A 25,804-nucleotide genomic window follows, 5' to 3' on the forward strand; every position below is an offset into this window, starting at 1 on the left:
TTGTTTCGGTGTAAGCATGTAGAAAATGTAGAGTTAGGGCTTAACGTGCTATCGCGTGCTTTGTCGTATTCCATTGAATAACACTGATAAATAAGTATATAGGAATATAGAATAATTCAGTTGTAATATATAATTAGAAGAGTAATCTTTGGAATATGGTAACAGGTAGTTTGGCGACATTTTGGGAAAGCGATAAAGGTTACTACCTAGGACTTTAGCAGTGTACATGGATAAAGTCAAGAGTGTGCGCAATGCCATTTTTGTGCAATTCTGGGATGTTTTTTTAAGTGAAAATAGGTCGACGTGTACATGGATACCGTGTATGTGCAATTCTTAAAAACGCGGCAAGCAGTTTGCGATTCTGAACTTTCTCCCAATTTCGCACCTAATCTTCGTCATGATTAAGCACTTTTGTTCCATAAAAGTTCTAGCATAAGCGTAATTGGGCTAGCAGATTGATGGAAAAAAAATTTTGAGGGAAAAAAAAAAAAAAAAAAAAAAAAAAAAAAAAAAAAAAAAAAACATGCCTTTACTTCGACAAACAACAAAATGGCAACACAAACTGACACTAACAAAATGGCGTCCAAACAAAAACTAGCAGGTTGATGTAGCAGGGTTGGTCGCCAAATTTTCGCCAAAAAATAGCCAAGTTACCATAATCCAAAGATTGACCAATTATTATAATTCTCTACAGGACAGGCAAACGAGGATAATAAGGACTATAAATGAGTGGATTTACAAGCAATTCGACATATTTGTATCGGTACTTGTACTAGGTGCACCACATATACCAATGTATTAAACAGCAAAAGGCCTTAACATTGCTCCAGAAGCCCCCCTTTTTTTTCTGAACTTACAAAACAATACCGCAAGAAAGTCTGCCGTTTCTATCAGTTCTTCAAGCTCGTCTCCGTCCATTTCTTCAATCATGTCGCTAGAGGGATCTTTTTGTGTAATCAGCCAATCCAGAATGTCTGAGCCATTCTTCAAGTCACCTGAAAAAACACGTTTATTTTACAGTCAAATAAATAAAAAATGCAATCGCCACATTTTTTTCTTTTTCACATTCAATGTGGCGAGATACATTTCTTACCAACAAGATTACTGCATTAGAAAGGTATTCTCGTTGCACCCATCTTGTGTGCACGTCATCCATGGCAGGTTCGTGTCAGCGTTGTTGTTTTCTCGCTATCAGTAGATGTCACGCATGCTAATCAAAGAATGTATGAGAGGTTTTATATATATATATATAAAAAAAAAAAAAAAATCAATGTTTCTACATAGTTTCAAATTTGAAACCACATCACACTTCGCATTCACATCACCGTTATTGCTTTCTCTTATCAGTTCTTACTAGAACTTTTGTATGGCACCCTGTTCATTTACTCTTTGCAACAGTGTAGAACTCAAGACACAATAACACGCCGAATAAACACTAATTCAGAAGTCAAACAACAAAAATCAGCGACATATTTTCAAAGTTTTCACAGGACTAGTTTCGATGGTTTTACCGAACGCAAAAAATGCGGTTTTGCAGCTGAGGATGGTGGTTCGCTAAAACCATCGAAACTAGTCCTGTGAAAATTTTGAAAATATAACGCTGATTTTTGTTGTTTGACCTCTGAAGTGTAGAACTTTCTAGTACAGGGAAGCAGAATTTATGTGAGCTGTCTATCAGTTTTTCCCGAATATTTCGAAAATGGTGATGAGATCGAGGGAAGTAGAAGCTTATTTCCGAAAAATAGATATAACCGAGATAATAAAGCAAATTCTACGCTGTTCTATAGTTTTAGTCGAGCTTTATTAAAATTTTGCAGAATTCCTCTTGAACCATAATAAAAAGAAAATCACTGTCTGCCTGGGATTTTGAAAAAAAAAAAAAAAAAAAAAAAAAAAATTCCCAATCCCCCTAAATACAACCTGTTCACTTCGCGCAAAGCCCGAGAGACGCCGGATACTTCGGCTAGTATTGAATAAATACAAAACCAATTCAAAATTCAAAATTCGGTGTCTCTAGGTGATGTCGTTTTCCCGCAATGCGTGAAATCGACGTGTCCTGACTAGATAGTGAGTTTGACTACAAACTATGTCCTATGGAGTGTAGCAAAGAGGAGAAGATGAGAAAGGTTAAATTACCCTTTATTTTCCACGATATTACAGGCCCTCTCGTACTTCGGGATACAAAGACCAATCACCTGTGGTCTAAACGTAAAAATATAAGAACTACTAAATAAAATTTAAATAAAAGCTAACTTTGAATATTTTACACAAATGACTAACACTAAGACTGGCCTTTTAAATTATTACGTATGCAGTATACAAACTGCGGAAATCTACAATACGTCTTTAGATTTCGAGAGGAATAAAACCTCTGGCCTTAAAGGCAGACAGCAACTGATCGGAGCTCGCGTGAAGTATAGTTGCAAGAAGGCTCACTCTTTTCCCATCTAACTCTGCTCTTGGGCAAAAAGCCACAACTTAAATACAATTTTAGTGAGTACAATTTGCATAAACATGTTAACGCTTTTAATTTGGCCGGAAGTGGAAAATAAGAGATGATAGTGAAGTTTTAAAATAAAATAAACGTTAGTCAAACTTAAGATCTTTAAAACACATAAATCGGTATTTTTTATTATACTATATACGTAGCGTATTCGGAAACTAAGTACCGTTTCATTCTAGCGCCGTCGCAGCGCTGTGGTAGGCGTCCCGCGCATGCGCACTAGTCTTCCTTGTTCACTAACTTTCAATTGTCGCCATTTTGGTTGCTCTATGTTGTGTTTTCAGTTTGCTGTGCACATTCAAAATGTTTAAGACAATTAGTTCTCCCGCTGACTGTGAGATTCGTGCCGTGATTAAATTTTTGAACGCGAGGAATGTTAAAACGGCCGAAATTGATCGTCAAGTGACAGAAGTTTACGGTAATACGCGATAAGTGATGGAATGGTGAGAAAGTGGGTAAGAACGTTTAATGCAGGTCGAACAAATGTCCACGCCGACGCTCGGAGTGGTCGGCCTTCAGTTGTCACCGATGATTTGGTAAGGAAAGTTGATGAAGCAATTCATGAGAACAGACGCTTCACAATGACAACTCTTTCAGAGGCATTTCCACAAATTTCACGTACTGTTTTGTTCGAAATTGTGTCTGACCGCTTCAATTATCGCAAACTGTGTTCCCGATGGGTTCCAAAAATGCTCACTGATTTCACAAAACAAAGCGACTTGGTAGTGCCCTGACATTTCTGACGCGGTACAGTGATGAGGGAGAAAACATTTTAAACCAAATTGTGACAGGCGATGAAACTTGGGTTTGTCATTTCACACCAGAATCGAAACAACAATCGATGGAGTGGAGACACACTCATTCTCCGAAAAAACAAAAGTTCAAAGTGACAATGTCATCGCAAAAAATCATGTGCACTGTCTTCTGGGATAGGAAAGGCGTTCTGCTTACTGAATTTCTCCCAGAGGTGAAACCATTAATACGGCACCATATTGTGAGACTTTAACAAAACTAAGGCGTGCCATTCAAAACACACGAAGAGGACTGCTCAGTAAAGGAATTGTGTTGCTCCATGACAATGCTCGGCCCCATACTGCCGATGTCACTCAATCGTTAATTCGACAGTTTCATTGGGAGCAGTTCGATCACCCGCCGTACAGCCCGGACTTGGCGCCGTCCGACTATCGCTTGTTCCTGCACATGAAGCGCGAGCTTGGTGGCAAGCGTTTTCGATCTGACGATGACACGAAAAATGCTGTGGAGTCGTGGTTATTGAAACTGGCGGGAAGTTTCTTTGACGATGGTATACAAAAACTGGTCACCCGCTATGACAAGTGTTTGATCATTTCCGGAAACTATGTTGAAAAATAGTTTAAGACATGTATTTTCATGTAAAAATAAAATTGGATTCGAAAAAATCGTTTTACTATTTTTTTTTTTTTTTTCAAAAAAGTACTTAGTTTCCGAATACGCCTCGCCTCGTATGTATAAGGGAGAATGTCTGTTTGTGTGTTTGTTCGCGAAACAGTCACCAAACTTTCTACAATTCTTTTCTGGGTCCTGGGAATGGTCGAAGTCCTCTTTTTTTCAAAAAAAAAAAAAAAAAATACATATATATATATATATATATATATATATATATAATTTATTTCCTAAACAGTATTGATTAATTGATTATATTATCTCCTAAGTTTAATTAAAGTAGAATTATTTTAAAAGTGTGCATCCATACTGGTAAGTTATATTTTGAAAGATGTTTTGAAGTAATTTGAAAGCAAAATGTTAATAATGTTTTAACGGGGACTGGAGTTAAATCATCACGAAGAATAATATTACAATTGTAAAAGTAAAAATTAAAACATGTAATTATTGTCATTGATCGGAAATTAGTTGACTTTTCAAGGGGAACAAACCAACTCCCATTCAATGATCAATAATTGATAAAAATACGTAAATATGAAAGTGTTTCGTCTTTACTCGAGTTATAAGTTAAAGCCAAACCGGCAATTCTAGTCAGGCCAAATATTTCCGTGAATAGTTGTTACTCAAAGAGAACTGATTCTCATGAAGCATTTTAGTCAATTCAATTTGGAGTAAAAATCAATTACTGTAGAGAAATCTTGTAAAACTCGAGTAATCGTCCCCGACACTATCATCTTTATGTATTTGAGTACTATATTATTTGTAGAAATTAAACATTGGAAATTGTCATTATGAAATCGAAATCAAAGTAAAGTTGAAATAAACATAGAAGATTATAAAAAAGATAAATAATGCAAACTTTGCAAAAACAAATCAAAGAAAACATAAAAATAATATAAAAATAATATAAAAATAAAATAGAAAATAATATAAATAAGATCAGTGAATGTACATGAAGATATAAAGGCCAGAAAGGTATTAAGTAACTTACATTCTTTCTAGTGGGGGAGTTGGCAGTGTGTTCTCTTCGTGTCTGACTCAGAAGTGTAGGGTGTCCGAAAATTCTTAGCGGCAGTAGGGGCTTTGAATTATATCAGTCGGTAAGACTTGGGTGAAGAAATTTATGGTAGTGGGTGGGACTCGGAATTCTTGAGGGATGTATTTTGTGGAGTTCTTATCTGAGAGAGACCGTCTGTTAAGATTTTTTTAAAAATACTAGTGAATGGAAATTAATTAATTTCTGGCTAATTGTCGTGTCGCAATGATTAAGAATTTAAGAAAGGAAAAAGGCATTTTCGCTATCCAAGAGCTAGTAGACAGTCTAAAGGCAGGAAATAGGCCCATTTTTTTAGTAACAGTATAGTAACAGTATATGTCTGAAGACAATTAGCTTTTTACAATATATACAATTGAGTAATTACACTATATACAAATCTTTCAACTGACAGTCATCCAACTTATACCGCCTTCTCAGGTTTAGGAATAAATTATCATATCCCTATCAGTTAAATGATTTAGAGTGAGTATTTAACGCCTGCTCTTTTAAGGCAATGGTTGATAAATTGAAAGGGAATTAGATTATTTTTGAGAATTTTGATAAGGATCAAAATTTCGCGTTGTAAATCTATTGTATCTGTGCATATAGTTTTAATTCGTTGTATTTGATTAATTATAGTATTGTTAATTACTTTTTTGGATATGTTGGAGTTCCAATTTATTAATTTGTTAGTATTGAAATTGAAGTTTCTTGTTTTGTCAAAAAGTAAAATTTTTTTGTAGTTAATGATTTGAAGATCTAGAAAGTCTATGCTATTTTGTGAATTATTAGTTTTATTAAGTTTAAGACAATTCGGATAAATGTCGGAGTTTTCAATTTTACCAAAATTATTAATTGTAATAAGGTCATCAATAAATCTGTAGGTGTGTTTGTAGTAATTTAACTCTTGTGGTTGTAGATTTTTTTGGAAGTTAAATTCTTTGACAAATAAAAAGATATTACAGATCGAGGTGCTGGAATGTAAGCCCATTGGCAATCCTCTGACTTGTTTAAAAAGTTGATTTTGAAACTTGATGTAGTTATGAAAAAGTGTGCATTTTAGGTAGGTTTTCCATTTGTCAAGAGTCATGTTGAGAGTTTGAGTTGAGAAGTTTCTTGGGAAACAGTCTGAGTCAAAAAAACATTTCAATTGTTTTTTCAATGCAAGTGTATCCAAAGTGGTTACACTCCTGTACTAATAAATTCCTTATCAAACTAAAAAAATTCATTCAAGAAAGCTACGACGACATACAAATCATTAAAGACATGATTCTTGATTTTAGTCTTTTCAGACTCTCTAATAGTCTCACTCAACGCAAAATTTATTTTAAAGTCAATTTTCTGCATCCGCAGTTTGACAATATTCATTTCTCAAGAATCATCAGAGATTGTAAAGATTACTTCCCCGCAGTTGACACTATACCAATGATTGCATTTAAATATCAAAGGACCTTAAGCAACTTGCTTACTAACCACCATGAAATAGATGAAACTGCAGAATGACATTGTAAGACACCAATTTACAGCAATTACGTAGATTCTCATCACCAGCACATAATTACTGGCAACCTGAATATCATACAAAACCATCAACTAAAAACACTAATGAGTTATGGTACAAAATTTAGACCAGTCAGAAACATGACTACAAATTACTGTTACAAGACTTTCGAAAACAACATCAACGAATTTATAGTTAAAGCAAGCTATCAACTGAATTTTCCCATAGATACCTTCTTAAAATGGAAAGCTAAAATTCTTCAACGCATATCCACAGAAATCAGTCACCTCAAATTTAAAAGTACACTGAACTGGTCGCAACTTACATCTTAGTCAATTAAAACAGCTTTTTACTATTACAAAAATAGATAAAGCAACTAATAACTTTAGCATTATATGAAAACAATTCTACACTGAGATTATTCATAAAGAACTTCTCAACGCAACTACTTATCAATCAGCCAACCTTACAGAAACATCTATAATGAACAGGATTAAAACTTTTCATAAGAAACTCAATATTACTTTCAATGCAAACTACAACAGATTTACTAATCTTTATGCGATTCCCAAATTCCATAAAACACCATTAAAATTTAGATTTATAGCTAATGGAACTAATAATTACAAGAAAAGTATAGACTATTATTTTTCAATTCAACTTAATAAAATCTGTAAATTTATTTTCAATGATTGTAACACTAATCATAACTATTGCTGGATCATTCATAATAACACTCCTGTCATTAATACCATTCAAACCATTAACATCCAAAACATTAACTGCTATGATTTTGAAAACTTATATACCTCACTTCCTCTAGAAGAAATCTATACCAGTCTACTTGATCTACCAAAACTTTTCCCTAATATACTCAATATCATGACTCTTGACAAATGGAAAACCTACCTAAAATGCACACTTTTTCATAACTACATCAAGTTTCAAAATCAACTTTTTAAACAAGTCAGAGGATTGCCAATGGGCTTACATTCCAGCACCTCGATCTGTAATATCTTTTTATTTGTCAAAGAATTTAACTTCCAAAAAAATCTACAACCACAAGAGTTAAATTACTACAAACACACCTACAGATTTATTGATGACCTTATTACAATTAATAATTTTGGTAAAATTGAAAACTCCGACATTTATCCAAATTGTCTTAAACTTAATAAAACTAATAATTCACAAAATAGCATAGACTTTCTAGATCTTCAAATCATTAACTACAAAAAAATTTTACTTTTTGACAAAACAAGAAACTTCAATTTCAATACTAACAAATTAATAAATTGGAACTCCAACATATCCAAAAAAGTAATTAACAATACTATAATTAATCAAATACAACGAATTAAAACTATATGCACAGATACAATAGATTTACAACGCGAAATTTTGATCCTTATCAAAATTCTCAAAAATAATCTAATTCCCTTTCAATTTATCAACCATTGCCTTAAAAGAGCAGGCGTTAAATACTCACTCTAAATCATTTAACTGATAGGGATATGATAATTTATTCCTAAACCTGAGAAGGCGGTATAAGTTGGATGACTGTCAGTTGAAAGATTTGTATATAGTGTAATTACTCAATTGTATATATTGTAAAAAGCTAATTGTCTTCAGACATATACTGTTACTATACTGTTACTAAAAAAATGGGCCTATTTCCTGCCTTTAGACTGTCTACTAGCTCTTGGATAGCGAAAATGCCTTTTTCCTTTCTTAAATTCTTAATCATTGCGACACGACAATTAGCCAGAAATTAATTAATTTCCATTCACTAGTATTTTTAAAAAAATCTTAACAGACGGTCTCTCTCAGATAAGAACTCCACAAAATACATCCCTCAAGAATTCCGAGTCCCACCCACTACCATAAATTTCTTCACCCAAGTCTTACCGACTGATATAATTCAAAGCCCCTACTGCCGCTAAGAATTTTCGGACACCCTACACTTCTGAGTCAGACACGAAGAGAACACACTGCCAACTCCTCCCCCACTAGAAAGAATGTAAGTTACTTAATACCTTTCTGGCCTTTATATCTTCATGTACATTCACTGATCTTATTTATATTATTTTCTATTTTATTTTTCTATTATTTTTATATTATTTTTATGTTTTCTTTGATTTGTTTTTGCAAAGTTTGCATTATTTATCTTTTTTATAATCTTCTATGTTTATTTCAACTTTACTTTGATTTCGATTTCATAATGACAATTTCCAATGTTTAATTTCTACAAATAATATAGTACTCAAATACATAAAGATGATAGTGTCGGGGACGATTACTCGAGTTTTACAAGATTTCTCTACAGTAATTGATTTTTACTCCAAATTGAATTGACTAAAATGCTTCATGAGAATCAGTTCTCTTTGAGTAACAACTATTCACGGAAATATTTGGCCTGACTAGAATTGCCGGTTTGGCTTTAACTTATAACTCGAGTAAAGACGAAACACTTTCATATTTACGTATTTTTATCAATTATTGATCATTGAACGGGAGTTGGTTTGTTCCCCTTGAAAAGTCAACTAATTTCCGATCAATGACAATAATTACATGTTTTAATTTTTACTTTTACAATTGTAATATTATTCTTCGTGATGATTTAACTCCAGTCCCCGTTAAAACATTATTAACATTTTGCTTTCAAATTACTTCAAAACATCTTTCAAAATATAACTTACCAGTATGGATGCACACTTTTAAAATAATTCTACTTTAATTAAACTTAGGAGATAATATAATCAATTAATCAATACTGTTTAGGAAATAAATTATTATTAACTAACTTTGCAGCAATTGCGCAAGTAATAATAACTTGTATTCGCACTAAATGGATTTAAGTTCATACAACATATATATATATAGGCAACTTCCCCTTGATAAGTCTGTCTCCTGCCTACTCTACGATCATTCACATATGCATTTTTTAAAAAATTGTTTAATTTAATTTTAATTTATTAAATTAGTAAATTTATTTTCATGGATAGATTTTACACTTTATTTGCTTATGGTTCTGAATTTAAAAGATATTGTAGATTAGTTCGAGAATTAAATCTTTTACATGTTTGCATATTTTTAAATTATTTTAAATTATTTTGGCTTTTTTCCTTTTTTTAGAATTTAAATTTTCTTTTCTACTTTTTTACTTTTATACGTATTTGTTTAGAATTTAAATTTGTTTAAATTTATATATATATATATATATATATATATATTTTTTACTCGAGTTTAACAAACTTCTGATTAAAAATTCAGCGATCTTAAAACTCTGCATTGCCATTCTGCAAAAGCATGAGATATATATGTCAAATTTAATCAGAATACTCGGCGATATAAAAAGCGATGTGTCGGAAAACTCAATTATATTAATTTGTATCGAATTTAATAAGAGAAATTATAAAATTATCTCTTAAATTAGTTAGCTGTTTAAGAGAAATGTGTTGCACTGCCCAAATTAAAATATTTCAAAGTGTGTTATCGTTCAGCAAAGCGTAAAATATTCAGTTTTTCACTCCATAACACACACGCATCAAAATGCATGCTATTGCATCACAGGCATTTTCTTTGCTTTTGAAAATGAATTTGTAATAATCGTCACAAAACGTTACTTTTTCTGTGAAATCAATCATGCCACTAGAGAGAAAATCGGTTGCTCTACTTGCACCTTAAAAAAGCACAATAAAAAAAATCTGATGTGTACACCACATGACTTCCTTGTAAATTATACGCATTTTTTCTTGAATTTAATTAAACTTATTGGATTGAATTAAATCTACTTCGCCGACAGCGCATAAACCACAATAGAATAAATGCATTCTTTAAAATTCACTCTAGTATTTTTTACCATAGCGACACTCTGGCGCTAGATTCACTTAACAGTATTATATTTCGTTCATATTATAACTTATAATGCACAAAATTTATATCATTTAAAGAATAGAATTATCTAATCGTTGCCACATGTTCTATTCAAATACTATATTAAAGCTAGAATGATGTATAAAAGAAATTAAGCAAACAAAACAAAAAAGAAACAGTTTTTCACAGACGATTGAGTATTTCTCCTTCAATTAATTCAGTTCTCACTTCGCGAGAAGGCAAAAATACATAAAAACTCAAAATTTCTATATTAAAAATTGCGAAGTAAATCTTAAACGCTTATTTCCTCGAAAAAATTCCAGATTGGATTAAGCATGATTTAATTGACAATAATAAATGAAGGCGTTATCTTTGTTGTTGCAAAGCTAAGTTTCTCTAGATTGGCAACAAATTCACTAGTTTGCTGTTTCAAATGTAAACAATCAATGGCCGCCATGAAAATAAAGGCTTAGCGGCACTTAAACAATTTTAAAATTGTTGATAATTCTAAAATTATTGCATACAGATTTACTAAAGGCATAAAAACCTTAACGGGAAGATAAAAACAACATAATTCAATCATTTTTAAAGCAAAAAATGTACAATTTAAAAACATATAAGAGTAAAGAAACTGAGATCACTGAGCCGAGTAACAGAGTGGATATATATATAAATATATTTGTATACGTTTAGTGCGGCCGATTGCAACCAAAATACGAGGTGCACATCTACATGTTATAGCAATCCTATATACAAAATTTCAACGTTCTGAGGCTACTCGTTACTGAGAGTTGCGAGATACGTACATACGTTCGTACAGACGCCACGAAAAATTCTCTTCAGAATTTATTTTAAAGCAGTTTTATAATTTTTTTGAAGGAAAAGAGTATTTTATTCTGTCCTTACGTACAGATATCACGCAAAAGCATCGTTAAATTGCATTCGATAGCGGTCAAAGTGGATATTTTCGTTGAAATATGCTGCCTGAAGCTTTTCGCGATTACAATACTTCCTTTTTACTTCGTACAAGGAAGTAAAAATACCGTGTACCCAAAAGCATTTCAGTAAACAGAATTAAAACGCAAACACTTTCTTTAGTATAAGTAGCATTACAACAAATAATAAATATTAGAAGTTACTAACCAGCGTAAACCACAGCATCCTCTGTATCACCAAATCGAAAGAAGACGAGAGCAGGCATGTTGAAAACTCCGAAGGATCTAGCTAATTTGTCGTCTTCTATTTTCACGAAATGGATGCCTTCTGCCTCCGCGTCGTCATCGATGTTTTCGAGCTCCTCCAGTGCTTTGCCACATTTACGGCAATGCGATTTTCTATCTATAGTAAAACAAAAAATTATTAGTGCTGCACATACTTGAAAAAAAAAAAAAAAAAAAAAAAGAAAAATAAGAAACTCGGAAATTCGTAACTAAATGGGTAAAAAATACTAATTTTGTATACATTCAAACTCCTATATAGAAAACCATCGCATATAATGAACGAAATTTTTTATTTCTTGGAATATCCTATAAACTTAATGCTATTTTATACGGTTAAAGGGAACTCCTAAATCTCAGATATGACGAATTTTGTATATATGTTACCCTGAAAGACCGAAATTGGAGAATGTCGTCTTTCACCGGAGAATATCAACATTCACCAAATACGTCGGTGAAAGACCGAATATTTCATTACATTCTTGTATATTCGGACCCTCAGCGGTGTATGTCGACTATCACAGATATGCTCTGGTGAAAGTCGAAAAGAGAGGTCATAAAGTGCCATAATAGTTTAAGTTGTTGCAATAAATAAGATTTGAATCACTTAATTTAGTAAGTTTTTTATGACTGTTATTTTATTTTCTCATTTAGAACGTACTGTATAATTAAGTAAGTTTTTAACTTGTATTATTTTCCTTTCTCATTTTGAATGTATTGTGTGTTTTAGGTTCTCATGTTCTTATTTCAAGTCTCAAGTGCGTTTATTCGCGACTGAATGACGGAGAAGAAAATATAATATTGTTATATGTTCAACATTCACCATTAGTACATGGTGAATGTCGACATTGACCGGTGTAAGTCAGAAATAAGAGTATTTGGAAAATATTTCGGACGTACACCAAGCGACTATGTGAATGTTGACATTCACCGGTGAAAGTCGACATTCTCCAGATTTCGCTGTTTCACCGTAACATATACAGTTTAAACCTTGCTCTAGCAAACCCAAAACTCCGTATGTAACGGGAGATCTTTTTTGTAATCTCCAATTTCTCAGAAATCTAATGATATTTTATACGGTTATAGGGAGACAACCGTATAAAACATAATAACCGTATAAAATAATACCGTATTTTATACGGTTATAGCTTTTAGATGGACAAAAATCGGATATAATTAAATCTGTAAATACATATCAAACTCGGCTATCAGAATCCGGGTTATAATGAACCCCCGGTGTAACGAGCGAACTTTTTGGTCTCGTTCAATTTTCCAATAGACTTAATGTCCGTCTCGGCTAGAATATTTGTCTAATTGTACCGGCTTAACGTTTGCAGCGCCACGTAATGCCGGTGGCGAGAGCCCAGTACTAATCAGTAAACCATAGGCATGCACTCGGTCCGCATCGAGTCTCTTTTCCTCTGCCCGATCAAAGCGGCAGTTAATTGTTAATTGTAATCCTGTACAGACATTAGGATTTTTTGGAAGCCAGAGAGATGAAAAATTAGCAACCGCCTTCGCCGGGAATCGAACCACGGACCTCTGGAATACCGGCCCAGCGTGCAGAACCAATACACCACGAAGGCACGCTAGGGAAGTGGGAGAAATACCTTATAATCCTTACTCCTTCTTTGTCCGTTTAAGCGGCATTATTGTACATAAAAGAAAATCAGTGTTCTTAAGTTTTTCAACTTGACGTTTCTGAGTTAATACACAGTCCGCAACCATTTGCTATCAACAGTTACTTTATACAGATATAGCAAACTTCTAAATACATTGTAGAGTTCCTCACTTCGGAATTCTAAGTTAATGTTGGAAGTGAAGAATCTAAGAAGTGATAAGCGAATAATCGCTTGAGTTCGGTGACAAGAAACAACAAGATAGAAGGGTAATTAACCCTTTATTATTCCAATAAGATTTAATAAAACTCCGCCTGGGAGTGTACAAACAAAGCCCGCACTTGGGCTTGGAATTAAAAGACTAAGAATTAAACTAAGATTAACTAAAGAAGTATAGCCGAAGCTATCAAGGTTCAAATCGAGTTGGCCCCTTAAACGTATTTGACTACGAAGTTTAGCAAGTGCCTGAGTACGGCCGAGCGTAATAACAGCTTTGAGAGAGAGAGTGGCCAAAAAGGCAGACGCGCATAAATCAGAAACTCTGATTCTCTCCGACTCAGTAAGTAACTTCGTGGTTTAAATACCGCTCCTCCTCATTAAATATTCAGCAAGATTCCAAAACTACGTTCTGGCCGGAAGTAGTAAGTTGAAGTTAAGAATTTGACAGGAAAGAAACTTAAAATTTAAATGTTAATAAAATTAACATAATTCTTACAACATAAAAATCGCATATAATACCTTTTGCATTTTAAACGCTTCGAATTGCCGAAATCGTTCTAAAAGTATATAAACACTCTCTGTACAAAAGGAATACCGTTTTATTTGCAAGAAATACTATTGTAGAAGCACACTACGAAACATTCCACTGCTTTCCTTGCAAAAATGAAGAGTGATATAAGTATATACCTTTTCAACGTGTAAAGTTGCGCGCTTCCAACCTGGACGCAACAAAGTGGTGACTGCTGAGAACTGGAAATAGACCAAAGTCTTGAGAAGAGTTTAAATCCCTTTTTATTCAACTTTAGAAATTACAAATGCGTGCACTCGACGCTCACAAACTACGCCGACCCGGCGGTAAAATAAAAATAAGAACCTAAAAAGAAAATAATAACAAGACTCTAACTACGAGGCTCTCTAAACGTAACTAACCTCACCGCGTTTTACAATACCGCTGCTAATTCAGCTAACTTTGAATATCACGTTGAACGATTAACACTACTTCCAGGCAAGCACACAGGCCGAAACGCGGGGTTCTTCAATTTCTGGCCAACTACCTCCGCGCTCGTGAAGTAAGAACAGCACACTTCGAACTCGTTTCCCTTCTATTTAACTCAGAATACTTCCGCTGAAAATCTGAATACTTTGCGCGTTGTACTAAAATTTACATACTCTGGCACTGGCAATTCCAGGGGAAAGTAAGGCTTGACAGGAAAGATGAATGTTAGTTAAAATAAATATAAACCCTACAAACGTATTCCTGCGAAGTCCACTGATGTGTCATCTGTAGGTCAAAAACATCTCTTCCTAAGCGCGAATACACAGCGATGGACGAACTCTAGAAATTAGTGGAAGAGGGACGGAAATTACTACCTTTCGAAATTTTACGAAAAGCTCTCCTATCAAGGAATTGAGGAAGCAGATTTATAGTGCAGAAGAGAGGCTAACAGATCGAACATTTAAAGAAATATTCTTTACATTTTAAACATTAGCCTCGAAATCAACCTAAAAAAAAAATGTGTAAACACCCTCTGTACTTTAGCTAATTTGTCGTTCATATTTTCCATGTTTATGTATATAAACGGATGGGACTTCACATATTCGGATAGAATATCGAACGATAACATTAATCATGATCTCATTAAGCGGCGTCTACTGCATTCATCTTTTCACGATCGCTTGGTGCTGTTTGGTACGTAATTACTCTTCGGTATGTGCCTTGAAAATGATAAATGACCTTGGGATTTGATCCTGGATTCATGGCAGAAATAAAGCAATTCATAAAGAAACAGACATATTAGAAATCCAAACTTATTTTGCCGAAATAGCGAAAAGATTTTTTGACAACATCAATAAAGTCAATAACCCCACAATCCCCATCTTATATTACGACCCAGCAAGTAATGTAAACAAAAAGAGACCCCGGGCGGTGCTTCGGCACCTCCTCTAGGCCGTTTATTATTGCGTAGTTATCCAAAAAAAAATATCTTTATACATATTTTTGTGTTCTCATATTCTTTTGTTTTATTGCATTGTATCCCATATATGTAATTGCATCGAATTGTATTACTTGTACCTGTAAAATATATGTACACATAAGGATTTCACACTTCTTCGGGAAGCTTTATCACGCATTTCTTTGACTCGATATCATTCTGCGCACATTAATTGTACTTCTCTCACCTCAAGCGTACTGCCCTCAGGGGTAGCAAGGTTCTCCTCGGTTCTACAGATGTTCCTCAACTCCTATGCCATCATGCCTGTCTTCTAATTATGCCACATACTTCCAAGGACTGTTATGCAACCTTGTTTACTTTCCTTTTCCAAGTGTTAGAAAATCGGACATTGTGCTATTCACGGGGTAACGCACCTGCGTAGGCACCCGAATTGCAAGCTCCAGCCTTGCCTGAACCGAAGAATACAGTACCGATATCGCAAAAGGAGCTGTTTGAACTGCTTTATAGCGGAAGCGTTTTTGATTGGCTCTCGAGGTCGCCGCAGATTCCTTTTCAAAACAATTCTATTGGGGTATGATTAGAAGCGATTAGTTGCCAGAACTCAAATTTCTCTACCTAATTTTAATTTTGGTTATGTATTTATGATTTATGATTTTATGATTTTCTCATTTATATATTTTACAGCTTCTGTCAATTTTTGTATATAACCCTTGTATTTTGTATTTGTATCTTAACTATGTAATAAGTCAGTTATTTTCCACATTTAATTATGCTTTATGTGTCATGATTTGTTTCTGTTATTTAAGCACAACACAAACATGCACCTTCAGTTTTCCTCACTGCTTCGTTTAGTGGTTCTTACTTTCTACATTTGCCTTCTTAGGATTGTGACTCCTGGTCACCCCTGCATTGTGTATTCTATGTTTATTTACTGATGTCGGGAAAGAAATATATTGTTCCACATTAATGTATTCTGTATATAAATGCTGTACACTTTTGTATTGATATATTTGCACACATTTTATGTTATCCATCATTTGTATTGATTTCATTTGATATCATTTGATGTTGTATTTGTCATTTTGTATGTCCATTCTCATCTTAATTGCCACTTTCCCAATATTTTTTATACCATATAACGTTTCAATTTTAGACTGTTTATTTCAATTTGTAATGTCTCTTCTTTTGCACATTTTGTCCTATTAAGTACAATCAGCATTCTTTCGTGCTTAGTCGTCCCCGCATGTTTAGCATGTTCAGCGTTTAGGAGTATTATAGCTGTCCTTATGTATATAATACTATTTCCTTTTTGTGCGCATCTGATGTAATAAGTCTGCTAGCTCTGTGTTGTAACATTTATGTAGTTATCTCACTGGCCACAATCCTTCAATGTATTATGTCACTTCACCATTAATATTCGTAAATTTAATATCTTATATTACATATGCAATAATTATGACTCCTGTACAAAACCAACTAGTTCTTAACCTAACTTGTATGTAGATTGTTTATATCCTCATTCTGTATTGTAAATTCTTTCCCCCTTGTTTGTGCATGTATTATTTTTATTTGTGTTTTTAACCCGGCGGAAGTCGCACCAAGAAAAGTTACTAGAGTGGGCGCGTGGGGTATCACATACCCCAATATTTAAAATACGATAAAAATAGTTTTATTTAGTTTTAAAGCTTTTTTTTTTTTTTTTTTTTTTTTTTTTTTTTTTTTTTGTTCTCGTGCATTATAAATACGTGAATAATAATTGGGTTTCAAACAATTAATTTCCAAAATAATCTTAGAGTTAAAATTAAGATAAATGAAAATAATAAAAAAATAAACAACATGCCTCTAAGTTTAATTGCATCTCTAATACACAATGCTTATTTTATTTCTTTACACTTTGAACGAAATACATTCATGTGTTCTCGGCACAGAATGTTTTCACATTTTAAACATTGCATTCACATTCTTCTGTCCTTGGCGCGAGGGCAATTTACCACATCTTTCATACTTAGTTGTTTCGAATTTCATGTATTCGTTTTAATTCTTCGTCGAAACATGTGCTTGTTTTGCATGCAGTACGTCAGTTTCTTCTTAAAGTATTAATCTCTGATCTTTGTTCAATACTTTTTTTCATTAATTGTAATGCTGGCAATTGAATAATTGGCTGACATTTCGTCCCCCATATCCACTGCTCCTTTAGTCATACTATAAAAATATATAATTCCTGACGTTTTATTTTCTCCAATAATATCATCTATAGTACAATATAATGTTATATAATGTTGAAAGCATAAGAACAGTTTTTCCTTTTTTAGGAACATTAGGAATTAATGTTTTATCCTTTTCGAAACCAAAACAGTGTAGAAAATATTCCTAGTTTCATCTTCAGTTTTCGAAATGTAATCGTCCTCGCTTTCAATTTCTAATAAATCTCACAGCCGTTGCATCTCCAATTCATAGAGATGAATTCCACTCTCAATCCATAAGGAGTCAGTCTTTTTACCATAATGCGGTTAGAAATTTTCAAGAATTTAATGTCAAGTACTTTAAAATCGAGTAGAAATATTTGCTCTTACACTCTAGAAATAAATTTCCGAACTAAATATTCGGTCAGAAAAACACTTACACGGACAGGCGCGTGGGGTGTGTCATACCCCAGTTTCAACAAAATACCGATAAATCATTTTCTGAAATACACAGGCAAAGAAAAAGCGGTTCTGAGAGTCATCCACAACTAGAAACTCAGCTACTGAATGCAGCACAGAATATTCCACTTTTATGTAGGGGTGCGGTATGATACACACCATGCGCTTTCCCGCGGGTTAATAAATTCCCAGTGGCCTTTGAGGTAGCAGACGGTGCGGGGGCTTGCATCGGGCGTTGAGCTTCGGCGTCGGGTGTGGGTAGCTCATGTTTGCGCTGCTCCTCTTGGTGTTGTCTCTAGACAGGGGTGGGCGCGGTGCGATACCGATTAACCTTTATGGTAAAGGGACAGTGCCCGCGTCCTCCGTTACTTGTCACTTGTTCTTTTCACCCCCTCAAGCCCATCTTATGCCTCCACTTCTCCACGTCTGGCATTTCCTAATGTCATGTTCCCTCTGGGCTTTGTTTCATGAGCCGGACACGCGATATTTCTGCCGTACTGGTGCGGATGCGGAAATTGAGCCTGCGTTGCGGGTGTGTTTGTGAGTCCGGTGTATGGACGTGCTTAGTTCGATCCGTTGTTTAATGGTGGAGTCTGATTGTGATTTTTCATTGGCTCTCGAAATTTCTACAGTATTAATCGAATTCTTCATCAAAATAAACGGTGTATTTTCCATGTTTCCATATCCATATAGGCGGACATGGGCATAATAATACCCATATGACAACATTAGCCTCGATCCCATTAAGGGGGCTCATACACCTTAAACCCCTTATGATCTTCGAATATGCGACTGTTGCAAGAATTGGGATATTTCATTTATTTTAAAAGCAATTACTTCCAAACTTTTACAGCTGACTACATAATATAGCTGCTTTGGAAATTAGTAACCAGAAAGTTTGTGTTGCCACAAATATTTTTGTAATTTAATCCTCTTTGTGACAAAATATTTCGCCATATTTCCACCTTGCGTGCATGATATTTTAAAAATGGCTAATGGTACGTACTTGAAATTGGATGGAATTTTTTATATGGGCACTATTTTCTAACTGAACCAACAATCTGATGAATATTTTACTATTGAAAAATTTTATGCACGAAAACATTACAATTTTTTTAATAAAATACATTTTATAAACTTAACTCAAAATAAAATAAATATTTAACATGAAAGCTTTAGAATTTGAGGTTCACAGTAGTTTCCAAATGTTATAAAAGCTATATATTAAATATGGTATTAAATTATGCAACAGAATGTTTTAAACTGTGCGCGCAAGGTGGAAACATGCTAAAACATTTTGTCACAAAGCGGATTAAATTATAAAAATATTTGTGGCAACACAAAATTTCAGATTACTATTTCAGAAAGCAGCTATATTATGTAGTTAGCTGTAAAAGGTTGGAAGTAATTGCTTTTAAAATAAATAAGTTATCCTAATTCTTGCAACAATCACATATTCGAAGTTGTTACGGGTTTTAAGGTGTATGAGTCCCCTTAAGATGCTCCTACTGTATATGCTAACGAACATGTAAACCTTTTCAAGTATTCGAACTCTACGGTAAGCAGGAACGTTAGCTGCACTATACATCACAGCAGTGAAATTGTTATTATAATATATACTTTTCATGGATAATTTATTCGTATAAAGTTATAAAATAAAAAAGTCAAACTAAAGCTTACAGAAAAACACAGCAAGGTAGTCACATCGAGCAAGAACCCTTTCCAGCATTCTTCTGTTAACCTTTTCAATAGCATCGCTGCTTTCCATATTATCCGGGCTCGTCAACCACTCAAGAACTTCCTCTTCATCTGTTAAATCACCTAAAGAAGGAGAAAGAGCATTTTATTAAATAGAAGTCCCGAATGTAAAAATATGGCATTGGCAATCTTTATACCAATTACCATAGCAGGAATTGAAATGACATTGTTTTTTAATTAAAGAGAAAATCATCACTCGTTATGCTAGGAGTTGTTATTTGCATGTTCAGTTACGTGCAACTTCACTCTTTACCAACATTTTTACCCGATTGTTGTACAATATATTGCGTGCATATGGGTTCGTAAAGGATTGAATGCACACAGATTCCATAATAGCTTGATAAAATTTATTTCTATCAAAGAAACTCTTTACAGTTCTGCAACTTTCCGCAAAAATACTTATCCACTCTTCTCAGTATCTTAGAGTACTATCAGTGGTTTTTCACTTTGAACCACAAAGAACGTTAAACACAGAGCAGTGCAAAGGGCATCTAAAAGGGAAAAGTTCCTACGGAGATCTTTCAGTACTCCAAACACACGTTGAACTAAACACCTGAAAACCAACATTCTCTCCAATCTCATATAGTTTTCGCCCGGCTGCCCAGAAATCTCTAGTACCTTCCATTTCTCGAAATTACCGGAAGGCATATGAGGGCCGGATACGGTTACAGTTACATATAGGTTACAGTTACATATAGTTAGTTACATTTAATCAATCAAAATACCAGTTAATAGTTATACATAGACTTGACCCAAATGTCCCCCAGTTTGGAGGGTAGACGATTTCTAACCAAATTTGGCGACAAAAAATTAGTCTCCAAAACTGTCGTCAGCATGGCGATATCTCACCAATTTAGTGAGATAGCCATTTTCTCTAAGTTAAATAGGTAATAAATAGATAAATAAACCTCAGCCGGTAATAAATATATAAATGTACAGTAAATGTATTATTGCGTGAATACAGGTTCGCAACAGATTGAATGCACAATTCTGTAAAAGGTTAATAAAATTTATTCTTATCAAAAGAAATATAACACAACACTGGAATTTTTTCAGAAATATTTGTACAGATGTTCACAATATCACGCAATAATAATCAGCAGTTGTCCTTCAAACTACTAAAACGTTAAATAGAATGCAATCCACAACACAGAGAAAGCTCATCCGATCTACAATAATAACAGTAGCTAACTGAGCTGAGATACAGGGGTTGGACAAAAATATGGAAACACCTTTAAAAAAACATGTTTCTTTGCTTAATATGGTGTAGGAAACCCGTTGGCATCCAAAACAGCTTGCAGTATTCTCGGAATGGATAAATACAGTTCCTGTATGTTTGCCAAGGGAATATTATACCATTCTTCCTGCAAAACGGTGGCAAGTTCAGATAACGATGTTGGCGGTGGATAACGAGAACGCACTTTCCGTTCCAATGTAGACCACAAAGGTTCGATAATATTCATGTCTGGTGACTGTGGTGGCCAGGGAAGACGGAACAACTCATCCTCGTGCTCAGAAAACCAGTCCTGAACAATGTGAGCTGTGTGAACAGGGGCTTTGTCGTCTTGGAAGACACCATCACCATCGGGGAACAAAGTTTGTACCATGGGATGAACTTGATCGGCCAAAATGTTCACATAAGTCTTGGCAGTCATGTGCCCTGAAACAGTTATCATGGGGCTAGCAGAGAACCACGATATGGCTGCCCAAACCATAACAGAACCCCCGCCATGTTTCACTCTTGGCAACAAGCAGTCTGTATTATAGGCTTGAGATGGCGTTCTCCAGACGTAAACTCGGCCAGAAGTGGGAAACAATGTGAAGGAAGACTCGTCAGACCATATTACTCGCTTCCACTGTTCTATAGTCCAGGCTTTATGACTTAAACACCATCTTTTCCTGTTACGGGCATTAGCATCACTGATGAGTGGCTTCTCAATTGCAGCACGGCCAGCAATTCCCTGTTTATGAAGCTCCCTTCTAATTGTTTTGGTACTCACAGGGTTCGGTAACACAACATTCATTTCAGCAGTAACTTTTGCAGCTGTAGTCTTCTTATTTTTGGTCACAATTGCCCTTAATGATCGTCTGTCACGATCACTCAGGACACACTTTCGTCCGCGCTGTGATTTAGCAGATGATGTTTTTCCGCTTTTCAAATATGCGGAATAAATCTTCGATACAGTACCTCTTGAAACACTAAACACCTCGGCTACCTTGCTTACGGAAGCACCTACCATACGTGCTCCAAAAATTTGCCCACGTTCGAAGTCTGTTAATTCTGACATAATGCAATGACAACCTCACATAACAGTACTCCGACAACAACTGAACTGTTTAGCACATTTACGAAGTTGTATAGGTGGCGTCAGTAGTCAAAAATGCCAGCGCCACCTACATATTTCATTAAAATCAATCTTTCTTTTCAAACATGCATTTCACAAGGTGTTTCCATATTTTTGTCCATCCACTGTATCTCCCTTCTAATTGTTTTGGTACTCACAGGGTTCGGTAACACAACATTCATTTCAGCAGTAACTTTTGCAGCTGTAGTCTTCTTATTTTTGGTCACAATTGCCCTTAATGATCGTCTGTCACGATCACTCAGGACACACTTTCGTCCGCGCTGTGATTTAGCAGATGATGTTTTTCCGCTTTTCAAATATGCGGAATAAATCTTCGATACAGTACCTCTTGAAACACTAAACACCTCGGCTACCTTGCTTACGGAAGCACCTACCATACGTGCTCCAAAAATTTGCCCACGTTCGAAGTCTGTTAATTCTGACATAATGCAATGACAACCTCACATAACAGTACTCCGACAACAACTGAACTGTTTAGCACATTTACGAAGTTGTATAGGTGGCGTCAGTAGTCAAAAATGCCAGCGCCACCTACATATTTCATTAAAATCAATCTTTCTTTTCAAACATGCATTTCACAAGGTGTTTCCATATTTTTGTCCATCCACTGTATCTCTCTCCGGCATTTTAAAGCTTTCAATCGGTCACCAGAGAGTTCTAGTAATTTGTTTGCTTCTCCGGATTTCTGGAAACCAACAAGAGGATGGATGGTATTAAGGTTACAGCTAACACAGTAGTCAATTACATTTATTCAATTTCAATACAAACAAGTAAGATATCCATTTATTGAATGTCAAATGCACGCGCTCATATATTTATATTTTTTCGGCATAGCTTTCTTTTAAAACTCGTCTCGCACGGGGAAATAAAACAATTTTAATTATAATTCTGCTAATATTAGCTATCTAATATCAGGCAAGCTAGAGCTGCAACTGCACATCTCATTACCTTTGCTATCAATTATCAAGCTGATATCATATTTCTTCAGCAGCCGTTTACTAGAGATGGAATAATAGTTGGTCTGCCATTGCAATGGAGTATCTTCCAAAAAGCAGATTTAGAGCAACCTCCGCGTGCTGTCATAGTTATTGGTAACTCTGACTGGACCCTGTCAATCTTGAAGGTAGTAGAAAGAGATCATGTAGGGATTTCCTAGAAATAACTGGGCTTTCAATTGCTTCTAATTTCAATCTACTCACCACCTACTGCTTCACTTGATGGAGATATACAATTTTCAGGTTTCATTCTACGTTCTCAAACTTCAACTCATCAGCTTATTATCGGTGATTTCAATGCCCACAATACCATCTGGGGTTACAATACCACAGATACTAAAGGCCGCTAATTAAAAGACTACGTCGCCTCAAAAAATCTTATAACTCACAATAGCACAGACGCTCCTCCTTCTTTTGACCCTATTTTTGCAATAGGATGGCCAGACTTAACAATATCGAATCAATTCGTAGCACCATATATTCAAAAATGGACAGTCTCTGATGAATATAGTCTTTAAGATCATAAATATATAGCTTTCCAAATCGCACAAGTTTCATCTACCGTAATAATCAAAAGATGCCAGTCGCCTGGCAAGAAAATTCAAATATTTGTAAGGATTATGTTAATTTTATTAACAGTTAAATTTTAAGTTAAAATTCCATTCCTGTCAAATTCTTAACTTCAACTTACTACTTCCGGCCAGAGAGAAGTTTTGGAATCTTGCTGAATATTTAATGAGGATTATTCTAGTAATTTGTTTTGGAGAATATTTAATACGGTATTTAAACCACGAAGTTAGTTACAGAGTCAGAGAGAATCAGAATTTCTGATTTACGCGCGTCTGCCTTTTTGGCCACTTTCTCTCTCATACAAGCTGTTATTACGCTCGGCCGTACTCAGGATCTTGCTAAGCTTCGTAGTCAAATAAGTTAAGGGGCCAACTCGATTTGAATCTTGATAGCTTCGGCTATATTTCTTTAGTTAATTCTTAGTCTCTTAAGTTCAAGCCCAAGTGCGCGGGCTTTGTTTGTACTGTTACGAATTTGGTATTTAAAAAGCTAATATTAGTACAATTATAAATTAAATGGTTTTATTTCCCGCGCAGTGCAGCGCGTGACGAATATTAAAAGAAAGCTAAGCCGGAAAATTGAAAATACAAGCGCGCGTGCATTAAACATTTAATAAATATCTCTTTTTGATTTCGAGAAAGTATTAGAAAATTCTCGCGCGTGATTTTAAAATCTTATAAAAGGAGGAAAACCTTTCAGTTCGTAGTTACCTGTTTACAGCGGCAGAGCTCGGGGTCAGTACTTGGGTGGGTGACCACCCACGTGACTGGCCTCGACGTATCATCTTTCTTCATACTAGTGAAGATACATCACAGCTTGTACGGCGGCCAGATGCTTGAACCAAAGAAGGTAAATCACCTTAATTTTTAATTCTTCCCAACGCCTTAGGGCATATCTCCAACAGAGACGGTTAAAGTAGCAGAGGCTACTAAATGCCGCCTAACCATTCACTCGATTTCGATTTCAGTTCGTAGTTAGTTTGTTTGTTGTTTAGAAAACTGCTCTTCTTGACTGTAGCAAATTCGCGGATTAGCTTTCTTTAGCTGTTTTGGAATTAAGTTCTATTGAACGTTTGAGTAGTTAAAAGATAACTACTGTGAGATACTGTAATACTGCACGATAATTTGATGAAATTTAAGCATATTTCTTGTGATAATAATAAATTTTTGTTCATTTTTCATCGGACTTGTGCATTTATTTCGTAACGAACCCGTACGCACGCAACAGTACACTCTCAGGCGGAGTTTTGTTAAATCTTATTGGAATAATAAAGGGTTAGTTATCCTTCTATCTTGTTGTTTCTTGTCACCCGAACTTGAGCGATTATTCGCTTATCAGTTCTTAAGATTCTTCACTTCCAACATTAATTTAGAATAACAAAGTGAGGAACTCCACATATTTACAGAGAGTGGTATACGAGGACACCTGTCCAGTATGGTACCACACTTTAATCATGTGGAAACAACAGAGGATCTTAATAACTTTACAAATAGCCTCTTACAAACTTATGAAGATACTTACAAAGCACATCTTCCACAACGTCATACCAAAAAGTTACAAGCCATTAGCTGGTGGACAAAGATTTATGTATCCAACAAGTTAAATGTAGATCACTCTCGAAAACTTAACCTCTGTCAAACATAATATCTTTATGCATTCATTCCAAATTATATATTTATGTATTATTATTATTATGTATTATTTATGTATTATGTAATTTGTGCATTCATTCAATAAACGGCTGGGATCACGCAGTGGGGAGACTAAACCAATTAAGGGTACTCATACACCTTAAACCCCTTATGATCTTCGAATATGTGACTGTTGCAAGAATTGGGATATTTTATTTATTTTAAAAGCAATTACTTCCAACTTTTTACAGCTGACTACATAATATAACTGCTTTGGAAACTAGTAATATTTTTGTAATTTAATCCTCTTTGTGACAAAATATTTCGTCATGTTTCCACCTTGCCCGCATGATATTTTAAAAATGGCTAATGGTACATATTTGAAATTGGATGGAATTCTTTATTTGGGCACTCTTTTTTAACTGAACCAACAATCTGATGAATATTTTAATATTGAAAAGTTTTATGGACAAAAACATTACAGATTTTTTTTA

The 25,804-nt window shown here is 34.6% G+C and overlaps 1 protein-coding gene across 1 annotated transcript in view; it reads right to left on the bottom strand.

Annotated features, from left to right (window-relative positions):
* LOC118197552 (uncharacterized) overlaps window positions 1–25,804 on the bottom strand; it is a 214,945-nt gene that overhangs the window by 53,032 nt on the left and 136,109 nt on the right. The window contains exons 23-25 of the mRNA XM_085812555.1: window positions 19,671–19,811; window positions 11,482–11,676; window positions 858–995 (exon numbers count right to left, since the gene is read on the bottom strand). Coding sequence (XP_085668681.1) covers window positions 858–995; window positions 11,482–11,676; window positions 19,671–19,811 — 474 coding nt within the window. The remainder of the gene's footprint in view (window positions 1–857; window positions 996–11,481; window positions 11,677–19,670; window positions 19,812–25,804) is intronic.

The sequence above is a fragment of the Stegodyphus dumicola genome, chromosome 3, assembly GCF_044657685.1.
Source record: "Stegodyphus dumicola isolate Sdum_Otavi_A_Nest chromosome 3, ASM4465768v1".
Taxonomy (NCBI): Eukaryota; Metazoa; Arthropoda; class Arachnida; order Araneae; family Eresidae; genus Stegodyphus; species Stegodyphus dumicola.